This window comes from Rutilus rutilus, assembly GCF_951802725.1.
Source record: "Rutilus rutilus genome assembly, chromosome: 17".
NCBI classification, from domain to species: Eukaryota; Metazoa; Chordata; class Actinopteri; order Cypriniformes; family Leuciscidae; genus Rutilus; species Rutilus rutilus.
Genome location: NC_140230.1, coordinates 17511848 through 17530928, shown reverse-complemented (window position 1 = coordinate 17530928; position 19081 = coordinate 17511848). Strand labels below are relative to the sequence as shown.

Genomic DNA, 19081 nt, shown 5'->3' with positions numbered 1-19081 from the left:
TCACGAGGAGAAGTGCCTCACAAAGACATGCTTTACTAGTTAAAGGTAAGCAGTTAAAACTAACCTGAAACTTGTAAACATATGATAAGCAATGCCCTCACTTTAATGTACCACTTATTTAAAACTCTATATAAAAACTATATATAAATAAATTGGCTGCTGTTTTAGCTGGTGTTTTAAATTACTTTTACATTTTTGATGAAGGATAAAGTATTGTGTGCAGCACATGATCTTCATCTGTTGTTTCTTGTGTCTTTACTATAGTATCTGGAGGAGGAGGAGGAGGACTGACAACAGGAGCGATAGCTGGGATTGTTATTGGTGTTTTAGTGGCAGTTGCAGGCATTTGTGGTCTTATTTTCTATTTAATAAAAAACAATAAAATGTAAGTAATTTTAAAATCACATCACAGCTTTAACACATTTATTTTAGAGAATTTTGTCAGTGAGTTTCTTTGTCACAACTTGTGTCTTGGTCATTAATAATCTTTGTAAATCAAGGTCCTAATGATTAAAATCCCATTTTTTCATATCAAGTACAGTCATTTTCCCTTAAAACATGTTAATATTTTAGTGGTATTTCATGCATAATAACAGAATGACTATGGTCTCAGTGGAAACTATAACTGTCATGCTGCCTTTTTGTGAGACAGAAATGTGGTAAAGAAACTTTTAACAAACTGTATTTATCTTTACACTACAGCCCAAACATGAATGAACAACAAAGAGGACAAGCAAGTGGAGGTAAGTTTGTTATTTATTCTTCATAATACCAACATCCCAGACAGCAACATTGTGTCGGCCCCGTTCCGGGCTAGATCTGGATTCAGCGTGTACCATCTGCGGGACGGATCTGGGCTGACACTATGTTGCTGTCTGGGATGAGTATGATCTGATTGAAACAGCACAACTGTCTTCCCCAGTTGTAACAAGATTGACTGATAATAACCTGTCAAAGATTTCAGTATCAAACTCACTGAGTGTTTCTTTCTTTAAACAGCAGCACAAAACACACAGGAGCCTGTGAGTGACGTTCAGTTTCTGTTTTCTACTCAGCACAGCACTTTTTACTTTATATTGACAAATATTCAGTCATTATGATTGGCATTACCACTGTTTAATAGTGGGCTTTATGTTTCAATATTTAAATATCAGCAACATACTTTTACTTCATGTGACATCATCATCGTATATGACATTGTAATATAAGAAAAACACATTCATTTGTTTTTTATTTGCTGTTTGTAGCACTATGAAAGAACCCTTGATTTCCAGATGACTAGTGGAGATGGAAATATGAATGAAAGGAATATAAATGTGAATCAAAGTCAAACTAATGACTATGAAAATGTAAAACAAGGGCTTTCAAACAGACCAAGGGCTCCTACACCTCCATCAGGTGAGCAGTTTCATAATATTTATATCCATTCTGTCCCATTTTATACTTTATATGTGTGCTTTGGCTACATCACAAAATAAGAGCTATTTATTCTGTCCTGCAGTCGCAGACATTCAGGAAATCATTAGATTATTTTATTTTATTACATTTGTTACATTCAGGTATCAAACACTCTTCCTGTGCGCCAGCGAGGAAGTGAAGACACTGAAACATCTACTGTATACTGCAGTGTTGTATCTTCCTGCATACTACACATTTCACACAGTTTGTGATGTTTCTATTACATATGTATAGAGTATTTGTATTAAAATGTTTATTTGCAGGTGTATGTGAAATCTGACCACACAAAACGTAGTAGACAGCAGATTTAACATTTCGTTATATTTTCATTTACCAATATAATAAGAATGTGGTTCATTCAGCTTTAACACATTTCACCATCATAAAATCCATTTAGATTTTCTCCCAACATCGGTGTAGAAACTAACAAACATGCACATGATCACGGTCCTGCTAATGTGTAAATTATCTGCAATATTTGAGCAGTCTGTACTTAATATTCATTTAAATGTTTTCACTATTCCAGTTTATTCTGATTTCTTCTGCAAATGTGTTTGTCAAATGATGTTTTATATTTGTAAGCTAATATTTATCTACTGTTGATCACACAGGTACAGTTTTTTTTTTAATTGCTTACACAAGTGGTACTTGAGTGAAATCATTTACTCATGTACACATAATTTGATCACTCAGAAATCAAAACTCAGTGTTCTGAGAAACATACGTTTTAGTGTATTTTAAATTGCTTACACACAATTTCTGAAACTATGGGCTCCATTTCTTGAAATTCTACACAAAACCACAGAACATACACATAACATGCAAAACGTCACACATTTCTTGCAAAAACAAACACTTCTTTTTGCATAGTAACTACACACAAACCATCAATTGATTAGTCATATACACGTCAAACTACACACAGATGTTAAAAATGTAAAACACTACTATCTTGTGTCTTTTGCTTGTTCAGTGTGCAGTGAAGTGCACAGGAGTTTGTCATAACACTCAAACAAATGTGCACAAATACTGTATATACAGTATGTATGCACAATTGTTCTAATTTACAGTTATTTAACTGAACTGAATCAACTGACTTGAGCTGAATAATGACACTTTTGGCTGCTTTTCAGTTGAATTTGTTACTATTGTGAAACTGCTGTGAAACTATCTGTATTGTAAAGCACTAGAAATTAGGATGACTTGCATATTCATTATATATTTACAAAACAAACAGAAATGCAATAGAGTGGAAAACTCTCTCAGAATTCATGTACATGTATGTACATTGTACATTTATGACTAAATTCCCCTTTAGACCTGAACACAACATCAATTGGAAAAGAAACAAGGAAGTGATAAGTTTTAATAAGAAAATGTATATTGCTTTCTTTCATTTATATGGGAGTGATCTTGTTGTTGTTTTATATTTAATATTTTTCAAATAATTCAACTACTGTTTTGTTATTTTATATGTGTAAAAATTATATTTAGCTGATCTATTTTCTTGTTTATTCTACTTTCTTGTTCTAGTTTTCAGCTCTTTTATATACTTGTTTTTCTTTATGGCTTACAACTAACATGCAGCTGATAAGGATTTATCAAGACAAATATAGTTAAACTTTAACTTTGATTGTGTTGTTTCGTGAGAATGAGTGAAGTTTGTTCATTATAAGTTAACTCTAAACCAGCTGCAGGGTAACAAACCTATCAAATGTCCACCTTTATCAGTGATCACATCACACTCTGTGGTGCATATAATGTGTATACAATTGGAAGTAGCCTAAGGTTTAGAATATACACATTTTTTTTTATCTTTTTTTTTCCCTGGAAATGTCTCCTAAATTGAACAATACCAGACAGAGAAGGAACGTCTGGATGTGCATGAATGATTACAGTACTATGTTGTATGTTCAGTTCCAATATGTACTGCAATATTGTTTACAGTTGTGCACAGCTCTACCCAAAGGGAGTTTATGTTTGTTGTAAATAAGTGTGTATTTTTTCTTTTGCACAATGCCGTGAACAAATTAGAATTGCAAAGAGCATATGCAGTAAAAATGTGAAACATACATATTCAGTGTCTTGTACTCAGTTACCTCACTAAATACAGTAATGTGTAACTTTACTGTATTTTTCAAATGGCTGTGCAAATAGTATATAGTGCTGTCTTGAGCATTTTCAGCTAGTGTCACCAAGATCTGACTTTTTTTGCATTGGAGTAAACTGTCATAATGAAAACATGACAAAGCCATTTGACTATCTTGTTCATAAACAATGGTGTCAAGACTTTTCATCTTGATGACACTGACACTTTCATTGACATGAATTGCTTTTAAGGAATGAGCTATCCATTTTGAGTAAGTGACACGCTTTTGCAGGTTATCAACTAGGTTTTGCAGTTTGTACTAATTGTTTTGAGAACTGCATTAACTGTTGTGCAAATGTAAATAGTGATGTGAGAAATGCACCAAAGCGACTGAGAAAAACTGTAACCGTAAATTCTATAAAGCACTCTGAGATGGGTATTTTTTTATTGAATTTCTTCACAATCTATGATCAATACAATATACTGTCTGTTGTATAAGGACATACCTGACACATATAAAATAATGCAGTTTACTGTAATTCCATCTGATGTTAGTGTTTTTATGACATTGTGCTATGATTGACTAAATCTTCCTGTTGGACGAGAACATATGTTAGTGTTTTGAAAAATTATTTGATTTTGAGACACGTTTGCAGTGTTTTGGTAGACATAGTGTATTGTTGCTAGTGTATTATTGTATTGTGAAAATTAGTGTTGGAGTTTAGTTTACAATGTGTGATTTTGAGCATGAAATTAACTGTTTTGCCAATTGTGTGTTGTAGGTGTGTTGGTGCGTTAAGAGTTTAGGAAATTTGTTACAAGTATTGAAAAAATTGTGTTACGAACCTCAATGTTAGTCTAATAATAATAATAATAATAATTCATTACATTTATATAGCGCTTTTCTCGGCACTCAAAGCGCTTTACATAGAACGGGGGATCTCCTCAACCACCACCAATGTGCAGCATCCACTTGGATGATGCGACGGCAGCCATATTGCGCCAGAACGCTCACCACACACCAGCACACTAGTCTAGGGGTTAAATGAAGTCGTAACAAAATGTAAAATAAAAAAAAAGTCTGACGGTCACATCAATCCCCTGATCCAGAAAAGCACAAACACAAAATTAAGCAAATATCTTAATTTATTAATAACAAAGGAAGCAAATCTTCAGGAGAGGGCCAGGGGCCTGTTTCAGAAAGGAGGTTAAGTGAAAACTCTGAGTATGTTAATCCTGAAATGAGGGAAACTCTTGAGTTTTCTGTTTCAGAATGGGAGGTATGTTAAACCTGAGAAAGCAGAGTAAGTCAAGCCTGTTTCAGAAAGAGAGGTAACTTATACTCAGAGTCAGTTACCATGGTAACTTACTCTGTGAACCTAACCTGGTCGGGAGCAGGTTTTCTTCTGTAAACCCAGAGTTTCTTTCGGTCTCCTCCCCTTTTTTAAAGGGGAAGTGGTGTTTAAACACCTCATTCATTCTTTCAGTACATTTTTATTAATAAAATTAATCTTTTATTAATAAATAAAATATTGCTATTTTTACTGCAGTTTTTTTCTATTTTTTTTTTTATAAGATTAAGTCTATATAACTCCTTAACTGGCAACTGAAAACACAGTAGTAGATTAGAGATACATAATGCAGTTCTAAACAAATTCTACAGAATTAAACTGTGGCATTTACTGGAAATCACTGAACTGTGTTCATCTGTGCAGCAGAAGTTGATGGACCGTCCTCCTGCTGTTCTTCCACACTCTGGGGGCGGGGGGAGAGATAAGAATACCCGTTTATACTTAGATTTAAACTTAGATTATCCACATAAAAATTTGAAAAAATCTGAATGTGTAGATTGTTTGATGTGTAGACACATAATATTAACATCACCTCTGTAGGCCTCTCTGTGGCAGCAGAAACTCTTTATCCCCATCGTCCTGTAAAGATGAGCATTTGGTCGAGTGCACTTTATAACACTATTTGTCATCATTTCTGGTACTTACAACTGCCGGGGGTTCTCTTGGGACAGGAAGCTCCAAAAGACAGATATTACCATCAGAATATGTTGGGACCAACAAAAAACCCAACCTCAAAGTAAAATAAATGGAAATATCAAAAATAGCCTATCTAAAAAATAACACATATGTAAACCTCTTACATTTTATGAAGGCCCTTGGCTCTTCGGGAGTGACTGGCTCTGATGAAGTCCAGGAATTCCCTCAACCAAAAATGCTGCTGCACTGCTAGACACTGGATGCTATTTGGTTATTTAATATGTCAAATGTTTGTGAAGTCAGGTAGCCTTCACCTATGATATGCTCAAGCCTTACCTGATTGAATTATGTTTTTATATTTAATTTTCAGCTGCTGCCATGTTCTTTTAATGCCTGCAGGATTGCTCCACATGAAAATTAAAATTAGGTTGAATAACATAGGCCTACTGTTCTTCCAGTTTCACCTCAGATATTAAAACAGTTGGGCAAGTTACTCTAAAATAGTTATTTTATTTTCAACAGTGTAATTAGATTAATGTAATAATTACTATCTTTAGAAAATATTGGTCTACTTATTACTAATTACTAAATCCCATATCAACCTCAACCACTTGAACAATACAAGGAGAGACAAGAAACTGCACTTTTAATGCTTTCAAATAAACAATATACAATTGCATGAACTATTCTTGAATTGACCAAAGTGTGTAGAGGGAGAAGGTTACATTAAAAATATACTTTTTAAAAATGTATGTTAAATCCACTATTGTTTTATACAGAATTGTTCTATAGTCTATGCAGTAGCCTATTTAATGTAATTACTTCAGATTTTATTACCACACCTGTGGTGAATTATACGGTAACTCTGAAGTATTCGGTAACCCTGAGGACCCAAGCAATCCGATTGGTTCAAAGCACGTTTTATGGGTAATCGCTTTAGTGCCTGGTTATAAATCATACAAAAATTATTTTATTATAGAAGACGTTTGTACTACGTTTTAACGAGTCATTAATGTATTTAATGTATTTTAAATGATACGTTTCATATACTAGTATTTAACCGAAGCTATAGATTGTGAAATTAAACATTTCTCGTTGTTCGTGTGTTTTTTAGTTAGCTTAGATAATAGCATAGCATACAGCTAACGTTATCCGATGATCGTGCTATGAGCTTAAACTGCACTGATACTGCCTTACCGTATTCACAGCCATTCGTAATGCAATTATAATTATGTAATTATTTTTTATCCTCAATAATCAGCGCAATATGTTACAAGTACACTTTTATTTATTAAAAGAGCCATAAAATAATATTTATTTGTGTATATTACTATTTTTGCTATTACATTTAAATAAATTACTGAATGCTAGCTATGTTTTGTGGGCATAAATATTAATTGGTTGTCTAGCCTTGACTAAAGAACACTATAATGTAATTATGGAATCACAATCTTAATGTAATTAATCAAACACCTTAATTCATATAATAATCTTTATTTTAAAGAAACAACATGTTAAAGTATGTTTTGTGACGAAATTATTTGTTTTAAAGAAATAGGGCATAATATGTTTTTTTTTATTACAAGCATGTAATTTGTGTACTAATGCATATGATTTATGTCATAATAATTCTTAATACAGAACATCATACAACACAATAACATTTAATGTAATTAAATTAGAGAATCAATACTTATATAAAAATTGTATTAAATTACACAATACAATACATAATGAATTCTGAAACTGAATTATGAGATGTAATATATTACATTTTTATTAACACAAAACTACAAGCAAAATGCACATCGTTTTAGGACATTTATAGAGCTTTTTAAAATACACAACAATACAAAGCAGCTTTAAACAAACATACTCTAGTATGTCTTTACTTTCCTAAACACTTTTGTGATAGTCCTCTGGCTATAGATTGTGAAGATTTAAAAACCATTAATGTTGAGTTAGCTGTGTTAAAATATTTAATGAACTGTAAGGTTAAAGTTTTTTGAGAGCTAATGAGACAAATAGATGCAGTGTATTTTGCTGTATGAAAAGTCAAATCTTTAGTTTGAAGTAAATTCATGTTGTCTAGGCAAGTCACCTTTATTTATATAGCGCTTTTTACATTACAGATTGTATCAAAGCAGCTTCACATTGATAACATGAAAATAATACAACAAAGTTTGTTTCTAGAAGAAAATTGCATCATTGTCCACCCAAATTAGACAGATCAATAATATTGTTGAATATTAAATGTCCCCAAATAAGCAAGCCAAAGCCAAGGCAACAGTGGCAAGGAACCAAAACTCAATCAGTGACAGAATGGAGAAAAAAACCTTGGGAGAACCCAGGCTCAGTCGCTCAGTTCTCCTCTGGCCAACGAGCGAACAGTGTATGATTATGATCCAGGCAGCATTACAGGTCAGAGGTCAGATTGGTTGTGTCGATGAGGTCGGCACTTCATGGATGCGTCATGGTTGGGTCCACGTGCAGGTCCACCATCTAGTCTGGATACGGCCGGAGTCCACCTCACTTCAGAAACGGAGAGACTGGTTGACAATTCAGCACTGCGTTGTCGTCGCGTCCAGGCGTAGGTCCTTCATCTGATCTGGATACGGCCTGGATCCGGCGGACTGCGGTAAACCTCGGTATAAGCAGAGAGACTAATATTAACGTAGACGCCATTCTTCTTATGATGGAACGAGAACATCAGGATTTATGGGAAGTGTTCCCGGTTCCGGCTGGCCTAATCTATGCAGCCTAATATGGAATTATAGAAGTCTATAATGTGTTATGTGAATGCTAGGTCAAAGAGATGTGTTATTAGTCTAGCTTTAAACTGACTGAGTGTGTCTGCTTCCCGGACAATGGTAGGAAGACTGTTCCAGAGTTTTGGTGCTAAATAGGAGAAGGATCTACCGCCAGCAGTCGATTTTGATATTTTAGGAATTATCAACTGGCCGGAAATTTTGAGATCGCAATAGACGGGAACTCTGCAAAAACACACAAACAACACGTCACGTGCAACTGAACACTTGCAGTCTTTAGTGCTGTGAAACACCACTCACTGTTTTTGCTTTGATATGCAAGCCCAAAGGTGCAACGCAGCAGCAGACGCAGCTAGCCCGTTGAACCTGGGGTGTCATGGATGGACTGACTTGAGGGAACTCTGCAAAAACACACAAACAACACGTCACGTATCAAATATGTCCGCATTTAGCTGTTATCAAAAAGGTATCAAAGACATGGTAGATTCTTATAACATATAGCCCAAAAATTTTATAATAAAATCTTCTTAACTAGATAATAATAACCTGGTTCACAAACTCCCTCCCCTGGTCTGTGATTATTCTTTCAACCAGTCCATATGCATTAAATGCTTGTAAGACCCCTGTAGCCACCTCAACTGCGGTCTTAGACTTCAGGGATTTGGCGAAAACCCATTTGGTGAAGAGGTCAGTCATTGTGAGGACATAAATGTTCCCCTGAGGACTGGTTGGAAATGGTCCCATCAAATCCATTCCTATTACAGTCCAGGCTTTAGTGACCTTGATAGGGTGCAACACTGGGGCCACTGTTTTAATAGTATCAGTGCGCTGACACTGTGGACATTGGGCAATCTAAAAAAAAATTTGTAGGTGTTTGTAACATTACAAACAACAGAAACACATTACTTTGTACAACTACATCAGGGGTCTCAAACTCAACATAGGATTTTGAGGACACGACTTAACACCATTAAGTATTTATTATAATATGATCTTGTGGCCTCAATATAATATGTCATGGCCTCAACATAACGTACCAATGAGTTAATTATTTACACTTGAGGGGCTGTATGAAACCATCTCGTGGGTCAAGAATTTGAGTCTACAATTATCTTACCCACTTCGTGACGTCCGGAAAGATGCCTTGCCAGTAGTATGCGCTTGCAATCTTATTGCATGTCCTTGTTCTCCCCTGATGCCCACCTGTAGCTGGGCTGTCATGACAGTCCCGAAGGACTCGTTCCTTCTGTTGCTCATCCATGACAATTAGACGGTTTGATCCGTCTGCAGTCTTGTAATAAAGATGTCCACCTGTGTTAGAGACATAAAGAGGTAATGTGAGGGAACGCAACACACAGTAAATCATGTTATTTATTGAAAAAAATATTACGTAAAATTAGTTGTTTTATCATAAGCAAACGTAGCGGATACTGTAAATTACATAATACATAACACATTAAAAGGCAATGATATTTTTCTACTTCCCCTGCACAATGAACTTCTTAGCAGAACGCCTGACAATTCTCTTCCGTCCGGTGTCGGCGTTCCCTTGGTAAACTCCACGCTCCAGGTACTCCTTCACCTCAGCATGCAACGCAAACTGTAACATAACTTTAATGCAAAGCAAAAGTAATGATATTAGGTTGATTAAACGTATTAATTGTGCAGTCAATCGATCCAAAAAATTAACTCGATTAAATACACTTTTTTTCTGATTAAGCGTGATTGATCACAATCATAAACACTCAAGTTTCAGTAACACTGTATAATAACGTTCAGATGTAAGTCATTTATAAGTGGTTAGTTAATGATGAACTAATCATTTACAGAACATTCATAAATTATTAGCAAGTGATATACTAACATTTTATGTATGTTTTGTACATTTCGTTACAAGTCATTTACAAATGATTAGTAAATGATTAACTAATCATTTACTAAACATGAATATGCGTTTCATACATGTTTAATAAATAATGTTATTTTTTCTGTATGTATGTATGTAGTAATTAGAGGGTTCAGAAAGTGTTGTAAATGGCTTGAATACACATACAGATCATTTGTAACAGGTAAGTATCATTTGTAACAGGTAAGTGTAACACATTTACAAGTAATGAATATTTTACACTTTAGATTAGGGGATGCAAAAAGTGTTGTAAATGATTTATTCATGCGTTTACACATCTATAACAGGTGTTGAACACTGTAGTGTGTAGTGTCGTGTGTAGTGTAGTGTGCACTGCAGTGTAAGTGCTGACTGGTGAGGGTATAGACAGCTGTCTTCTCTGAAACACATGGAGTCTTTAACCACTGTGCACCTGATGTGAGCAAAACATACAGAAAAATTTAACATAATGAACATTTATGAAACGCATAGTCATATTTTATAAATGATTAGTTAATCATTAACTAATCATTTGTAAATTACTTGTAACGAAATGTACAAAACATACATAAAATGTTAGTATATTACTTATTAATCATTTATGAACGCATAGTCATGTTTCATAAATAATTAGTTACTCATTTACTAATCACTCAAAAAAAATTTTTTACAAAGCATACATAAAATGTTAGTATATCACATGCTAATCATTTATGCATGTTTTGTAAATGATTAGTTCATCATTAACTAAGCACTTATTAATGACCTACAACTGAACGTTATTATGAAGTGTTACCCAAGTCTCTATACGTTTTTACTATATTTTATAATTTAATCATTTCACATTTAATCTTCAGATTAATGTAGAAAAACATAAAATAACTAAATAAAGACATTATATTTTAAATACTTGTTTAATAACTTATATATATATAAATGAAGGCCAGTATCACTGATATTATACAGCTACTGATGTCTTGATAAATATGGGAAATAAAAAGAAATTGAATAAAACGTAAAACACTCTGCACTGCATAATTTATAAATTAGATATAAATGAATCCTTATTAAAGCTACAAAAGTTCTTTAGTTAGGAGCAGTGAGTAATTTTCTCTGTTCCCATTGTTATTTGATTGACCTCGTGTGAGACAACTATATTGGGTGCTGTCCCTTTAAGACCTGCAGTTGCCGACTGTCAATTACTGCTGCGCAGTGCGCACCATATGGTGCGCGTGACTGTCAGGACATGTGTGTGTCTTTTCGCGCTCGAATGTTTTTAAACCATTTGCTTTAAGTGCATGTTAAATGTAAAGCTAGCTAAAGAATAACAGAAAAAAAAAAAACGAATGCTGCGTTATTTTTATCGCGTTAAACTGGACTAAAATAATCGCATGCGTTAACTTTGATAGCACGAGTTATTAATATATTCAATGCAACTGTGCCAAGGTGCTCAAACTCGCTTTGATGTATTTATGCAAGTGCCTGCACGAGCTGAGGCCTTTAATTTTTAATTGTTCATTCGGCAAAAAAGACTTTAGTCCAAATTGTATTAGGCCTATAACATTGCAAATATTTTTTTTTTCCGAAAGAAAAGCATGCTCATGCAATAATGTTGAACTGTGTCTAAGTATCTATAACGGTAAAAATTATTACAGGCCGATAATTTCGTTTTTATTAAAATATAACTACAATTAAACATTATTAAAATACACCGGGTGATGGATATACTTACTGAAATGTTGGATGATGAGAAAAAAAAACAATAATTAATGTAAATTTAAATTGATAATTAAATTATATTTTTGAATTAAGTAAGGTAAATGTATTGGTCGCAGAGATGAAATTGTCCAGAGATATTTGGTCACAGAGATGAAACTGTCCAGAGAGATGCACAGATGTCCAAAGATGAAATTTTCGCAGAGACACTTTGTAGAATTTCTGACGAAAGGGACCTGTGAAACATGGCAATCGTATATATAGTCCCGCATTTAAAAAAAAAAAAGTGATGAGACATTCTCATTGGTCATTTTCAAGTGTCTTTAAAATGACAATATTTTATTGATGAATTGCGTTACATTGTTTTTTTTTTTTTTTAAACCTGTGTAACATATATATATTATAAATTGCCCTTTCGATGTGTGCAAAAATATTGTATTGGTGAAAAACGTTATCTCTAATACGTTTTTTTTTTTTTTTTTCTGTCATGTACAACCGGAATGGCAATATCATTACTTTTTGCATTAGAATATACAGAACAGGTGCATAAAAGAAATACAAATAAAACAAGAAAAATAATTATCATAGTATTAAACAAAAAAGATTGAAAGGTTAAAGGGGCTGGTTGTGTTTTTGTTTTGTAAATCATATTCTTCTTTAATGCAAACAATATTTATTGCATTCTTTTTTTTTTAAATCACTTTTAGGGCTTTTAAGACAAACTCATTAAGAAGTTTTCTCTCATTTACAACTCTTCTCATTTATAACTCATTTACAAGCAAAGTAATACATTACAAGTAACATCCATTACATAATCAGATCACTTTTTGATGTTATGAGTAAATAAATGCAATAAAATCACATACATTATGTAAGCACGTTACATTCTAATAATACAAATACATTTATTTACATGAATGTCACTGCAGATTAAGTATTTTCAAAAACACTATTCACAGTATAAGTATGAATTGTAGCTGAAATATAGCCATTGATGCATGAGGTCCACTACAGTGGACAGATAATTGATCAGATTTTTCTCCCAATCTAAAATCAAAACTTGAAAATTTTAACTGTGATATGACTCATTAGATATTGTTTGATGCTGCAATTTTTTTTTTACCTACAAGAGTCTCCTAGGAAAGATAGGAATGGTTGAATATTCCGGAGCAACTTGGCATTTCTGACTGACCATTGACCATCTTGGTTTGGAGGGAAAAAAAAAAAATCGAAACACAGCGGTTTGCCACTTGGTTGCAATGTATAGGATGATGCACCCGGGTCCAATAAAGAGGCTGATGTGCAACTATGCCATCAAAACCCGTGCAAATTTAAGCAAATGTTTTTTTAATAGCTGTCCACTGTAGTGACCACTATGCATGAAAGGGTTAATCCATATAAAACAGCGCTTAATCTTGCAAAGTATGTTTTGGTGCTACTGCTATCATTACGTTAGTAATTCATTAAGTTAACTATAAAGTGTCGCTATGTTGTAGATTGTTTTCATAGTTATGTGTGAACTTGTGTGTATGTGTGGTTGCATTAGTTGCAGCCTATAATTTCAGTTTTATTGATCAATAATAGCCATTATAAAAGCAGCCTAAAAGGTATAAGAAGCTATACAAGTCAAGAAATAAATTAAGTAAAACGATTCAGTCAAACATAAGTCAGCAGGCTACAACGTTAAAGATAAATAGCCTAAATAATTTAACGTTATATAAAATTATGAAACGATTTGCCAGGGAACAAATTATAGATTAATGATATCAAAGATCGTACACGATCGATACACAAGACCAGCGGCAGACTTCAGCATCTCATCAGCCGAGGTATGGTTGTTCCAAGCGGGATACATGAGCGCTGAGCACCCGGTGATCCCTTCGATCTCACATCTCCGAAAACGTCAGATCAAATTTTTAAATAGGCGCTATCTGTATAAACAAACAACATATTTGAGATTGAAACAACTACATTATCGACTGAAAAACTCTTAAAACTACATTTCGTGACACATTAACAGTAGTATTTTTAAATTTCGCGGTCTTTCTCCTGCTATTGACGCAACTTGAGATTTTAAATATTAGCTATAGAATATACACAATTTACATATACAATATACAATTTAATTTAATCTTACCTTGCATATAGCAGCGGGATTTAGCATTCTACATAAAGCTACCACATAATAACACTAAAACAGCTCACGTTAGCTACAAGTTATCGCGAGAACAGATTTAGATCAGGCATACTACTGGCATACTAATTGGGTCCTCAGGGTTACCGAATACTTCAGAGTTACCGTATAATTCACCACACCGGCGCTCGACGGCACACGGCACGCTGAACGGCTCGATCCTTTAAAAAGGGGAGACGAACAACGTGCCGACGTGGACATGCACTCATGAGAGAACATAAACCACTCACGAACGCAGCTTCAACACACCGATTAGGCATGTGAAACAGCGGTCGTGGCCGTCAATGAGAACAGGAAACGATCGCATCCAGAAACACACGAGTGAAACGTCATCCTGAAAAGGACGCGATCTTCACTCGTGTTGCTCTTTCAGGAAGAAAGTACTCTCTTTATTGTGCTGAAGCACACAGGGATCCAACGCGGCGACACAGCGGGGAAACTGCAAGCCCGCTGTGCGCACTCAACCGTTTACCAGCTGTGAAAACAGCTTTTGAATTAACAGTGTAGACGCAGCCGGCAGACAGGAATCGCGTGGTCGCTGAAGCGCCGTCTCACCAACACAGAGAGATCCCCTCCTGAAACAGCAGACTCGTAGAGTGTAAGAAAGATACAATCTTAAGCTCATTCACTCACGCCCGTTTCACACATACTCCGTTTGCAGTGCGTATGCGGTGCGTATTTTTTTCCGTACCCATGTTAACAGGTTAGAGCTTTCACACTGCACGCGGTTGCAGTCCGTCGATCCGTTCCAGTTGCGGTGCGTATACAGCAGTGCAGCGATCGTTTCCGCACCGAGTCTATTTCTGCTGTGCTGCACACGCTGAATTAAAGTGACAGCGCATGTTTCATGGTCAAAATGAACACAGAATGACCTAAAAATGTAGTAATTTCACCATAAATGCGATTAATTAAATAAAATGTAGTAATCTCACCATAAATGTATTTAATTAAATACTATTTTCACTTTAAGACCGGGGTAAAGCAAGGGAAACTACAATTTACCTCAACAAGGTAAATAACATAGGCCTATTATTCATTGCATTACTTCTACTTAATAGAAGTAGAAGTAATGCAATGAATAATAGGCCTATGTTGTTTAAATTGTGTTTAAACGTGCATACGTCTCGTCTATTAAAGAGTGTATATGTGTACAAAGAGAATCGAAATGCTGAGACGTTAAGACCGCAGGGTAAATCAAGGGAAAATACATATTTCAACAAGGCAACATAATGAACAACACTCGTCTCATTCGTGGAGGTGGAAAAACAAGTTCTTTGTGACATGCAAGATTTATTGTATAAAGATTTAAATTATGCAAAAGAAAAAGTATGAGTCTGCTGTTTTTGTCAATTTTATAGTTGTAATTGAAAAATGTAGGCTATGCGATTTTAATATAATTACATGGTTAAATTTTTTACCACTTGCTTGAGCAACTTAATATATAATTATATAGAAGTATAATGCATTGGATAATACGTTGTTTAAATTGTATTTAAACGTGAATACGTCTATTAAAGAGTGTATATGTGTACAAAGAGAATCGCAATGCTGACAAAAAAACTTTTTTTTAAATAAAAAGTTGCTTATAACGTCTGGATTTGAAATACAAATAGAGTATGTATTTTGTACAGCCGCGGATCAGTTACGCACTGCAAACGCAGCATATGTGAAAGCACTATTGCGCGTGCTGCTCCTGCACCGCATACGCATTGCACACGGAGTATGTGTGAAACGGGCGTCAGAGAGGACACAACCGGTCGGCTCCGAAGCAAAAAGCGATGATGCAATGTTTGCTTCCGGGCTTTATACCCGCGCTGGTAGGCGGGCTGCGGAATGCAAATGTTGCATGCCAATGTTCATTGGCTCGTTTTAATTCACTCGAAGGCAATTGGTCTCCCTAGCGTGATCCCAATTCGTCAGGGGAACTCCCCCGACGAGGCGTCGGAGTTCCCTGCTGACGAAAGGGAACTGTAGATATTCAGTTGGGCTTCACTCTCTTCACAACCTACAGATGACTGTTTGTTTTTGTAAATTAAAAAAATAATAATACACATAGTTGGATCAGATGACAAGTAATGATATATGACCTACTGTAGAATAGTTCATTGAATATTGAATATAGAATATATTTTTATAACATAGAATATTTTTATATACAGGGGACTGAGTGAAATATGTTGTTGTGAATTTATATAAAATTACATTTAGATATTAACCATATTCAGCCCATTAGACATACAGCACCGTGTAATCATATGGATCCTTGATTAAATATCTTCTGTACTATTCACTATTGGTCATCATACAGCTACAAAACAGTGTCCTACATAGCATTTTATGAAGACAAACACAATGTATCCCTTTTCTAAAATTCCAAAGGCCATTTAGAAGAAATAGACTATATTGTTGTTCACAAAAACATTATTTATCAACACCATTTATGAATTATGATGATGACTCCTGTAGATGACTCCCCTATGGCTTGCCACTCGTCTTTAACTGTTTTTCTATCCTCCTGTCAAAGTGTTTCTGCTCACTGATAAAAAAAAATAATTTAAACATTAAAAAAATGGTGAATTTGATCTTGTCAAATTCACACGCAGCAGTTAGCACTGTTACATTTTGTATAAAATTCCTGAATACTTAATTTTTTATCACAGTTGCTTTGGTACATTTCTCAGATCACTACTGAAATTCTCGTAACTACTTTTGAACAAATTGCCAGTGCTTTGGTAAATTCATGCAATTGATTATGAATTGCCTTGCTGCTTCTTTTATCACCTCCGCAATTGATCAATTCAGGACACATTTACAAAATAAAGTCTAATAGAAATGTATTGAAAACATGCTTGACAGTTTATATAGTCAGCCATTTTGCATTTAATGACTTATGCAAGGAACTAATGCCTATGTTTTGAGAAGTATGACAATTCAACAGAGAAATAGTAGAATAGGCCTATATTTTGATCAACATGACATAAAGAGTTGATAATGTAACAGCAGACAGTTGTACATTATCAATTTCATGAATGTACTGAAGCATTTGCAATTTGTATAAAAGAATGAGAAATTACTTTTATGATGTGCACAAGTGACAAGATGATGTGATTTCAGTTGTGATCTGAGAAATGCATCAAAGCAACTGAGATAAACTATAAGACGTATTGGAGACCCTGCAGAATCACTGTAGACCCACATAAAAGAGTCACAGACCACATAAAAGAAAGTGAACACAAACTGCCTTTTTAATTTGAGTTTCATATCTGTGGGTATTTCATTAAAAAAAAAAATAATTTAAACATTAAAAAATGTAAAAAGGACATCCATGGTGAATTTGATATTGTCACAGTGTGTGTGGGTGTGCTGCCCAGAATTTATGTCAGGTGAGTGTGGATTGCATCAATTTGCTCCTGATCTTCAAAGTACAACGGCACAGGAACTTGTTGGTGGAACACTTTTGGAAAAAGTGTCAAGACACTTTGATTTCTTTTGGCCACTGATGATGGACTGTGCAGAGAAAATTGAAAATGACATTAAAAACATGTCCATGTATGTCTCTGTAAGTCATTTATTTACTAGAGAAGCTATTGGTTTGGAATGCAGTTAAAAAAAGAGATGGGTGTTTATTATAGTTTATACAAGTTTAGAGAGAGAGAGAGAGAGAGAGAGAGAGAGAGAGAGAGAGAGAGAGAGAGAGAGATTTTCATTTCCTTAAGTAGCTAAAGCAAACACACACCTTTATGGGATGCAAGTTAAAGAGAATTTGGTAAAGACAGAGTATGATAAATCCCACATTAAGTGCACACAGCCTACATTTTAGTCCAGTTCAGTAAGCTATTTTAAGAAAAATGTATATTTAGATATCAATTAGATAGTTAGATCATCTCATTTATAAGAAACAACTCAAACCAGAAAGGAGTAAACATAGTCTTACCAGAAGAGGCCATCTCACGCAAGATAAAGACAGGCAACAAAAGAAAATTTAAAAAAAAAATTAATTTTGAAAGTGAGTAGAGAACACTATAGGGCAGCTAAACTTACACGTGCTTAGCTAAGTTTAAGCCAGACAGAACATCAACCTGACCGTCCAGAACTTTTTGCTCTATCAAGCTAATCGTTTATAAATAATAAATGTTGCATCATTGCTAAACAAAAATAACTTAGATTATTTAATATACCTCAATTCGTGTCGCTGTACAGTCTCCCCCTACTGGACGCATCTGGAACAGCAGGGGCGTAAAACTGCCTGGGGCGTAGATCAACCGGCTCCAGTGCTGCGTTCCAGTCCAAAATTGGCATGCCCTTCACTTGCTAACTTCCCTCCGTCTCGTTCACTCGGATGTACGTCATTGCTTACGTTGCACGAGTGCCCACTACTGGCGGAAACTGCAATGGGCTGAACTGGAACGCCCTAAGCCCTTGATCACTTGGAACAGAGCCCGTCTACATTCTCTGCTTGGAATCAGCTGTGGAGTTGATTTATTATTTACATTTTTTTTTTTCCTGTAAGAATTTGTTTAATGCAGCATCCAAATGTTTATATGTGTGTTTGGGTTGTTTTAAATAAAAAAAATATAATTAATATATCATATGAGTTGTCTGTTGTGGTGGTGATTAGACGACATCTGTGGTGACGTCACAATCGTACTGCATTGTGGGACATATTGGTGCCTGAAGTGTACATTTGAAGTAGACTCGCTCCCTCGGTCAAAATCGAGGGAACGAGGGTCTGTCCATATAAACTTCCCTCGTCCACTTCACGAAGTGGAACGCACTTCAAAATGGCGGCAGGGATTCCCCCGAGGGGAAGTGCTTAGGGAAGTTCGCAAGTGCGTGTCTTAAAGTGGACTGGAACGCAGCACTGGTCTGCAGCCTCCCCCTACTCGAGAGATCCATGTTCAAATCTATGAGTATCCATATCCAGCGCTAGGTGGCGCAGTGAGCTGTGCACTCTATATAACTGTCGTTTATCATTAACTGAAA

General features: G+C 35.0%; 1 protein-coding gene and 2 long non-coding RNA genes across 3 annotated transcripts in view; 1 reads left to right on the top strand and 2 right to left on the bottom strand.

The window, feature by feature from the left end:
• Positions 1-3672, top strand: part of LOC311306944 (cell adhesion molecule CEACAM20-like) — a 30235-nt gene extending 26563 nt beyond the window's left edge. The window contains exons 7-9 of the mRNA XM_084435593.1: positions 1000-1022; positions 1248-1398; positions 1560-3672. Of these exons, the coding sequence (XP_084291719.1) occupies positions 1000-1022; positions 1248-1398; positions 1560-1597 (212 nt within the window). The 3' untranslated portion in view covers positions 1598-3672. The remainder of the gene's footprint in view (positions 1-999; positions 1023-1247; positions 1399-1559) is intronic.
• Positions 3673-7286: 3614 nt separating this feature from the next.
• On the bottom strand, positions 7287-8698 carry LOC311275626. Its single transcript, XR_014624959.1, has 2 exons — positions 8604-8698; positions 7287-8528 (listed from the first exon to the last, which is right to left on the bottom strand). It is a non-coding gene; the product is annotated as an uncharacterized lncRNA (long non-coding RNA).
• A 4575-nt stretch (positions 8699-13273) lies between these two features.
• Positions 13274-14217, bottom strand: LOC311276527. The gene is made up of 2 exons (XR_014625071.1): positions 14042-14217; positions 13274-13835 (listed from the first exon to the last, which is right to left on the bottom strand). It is a non-coding gene; the product is annotated as an uncharacterized lncRNA (long non-coding RNA).
• Positions 14218-19081: the final 4864 nt, after the last annotated feature.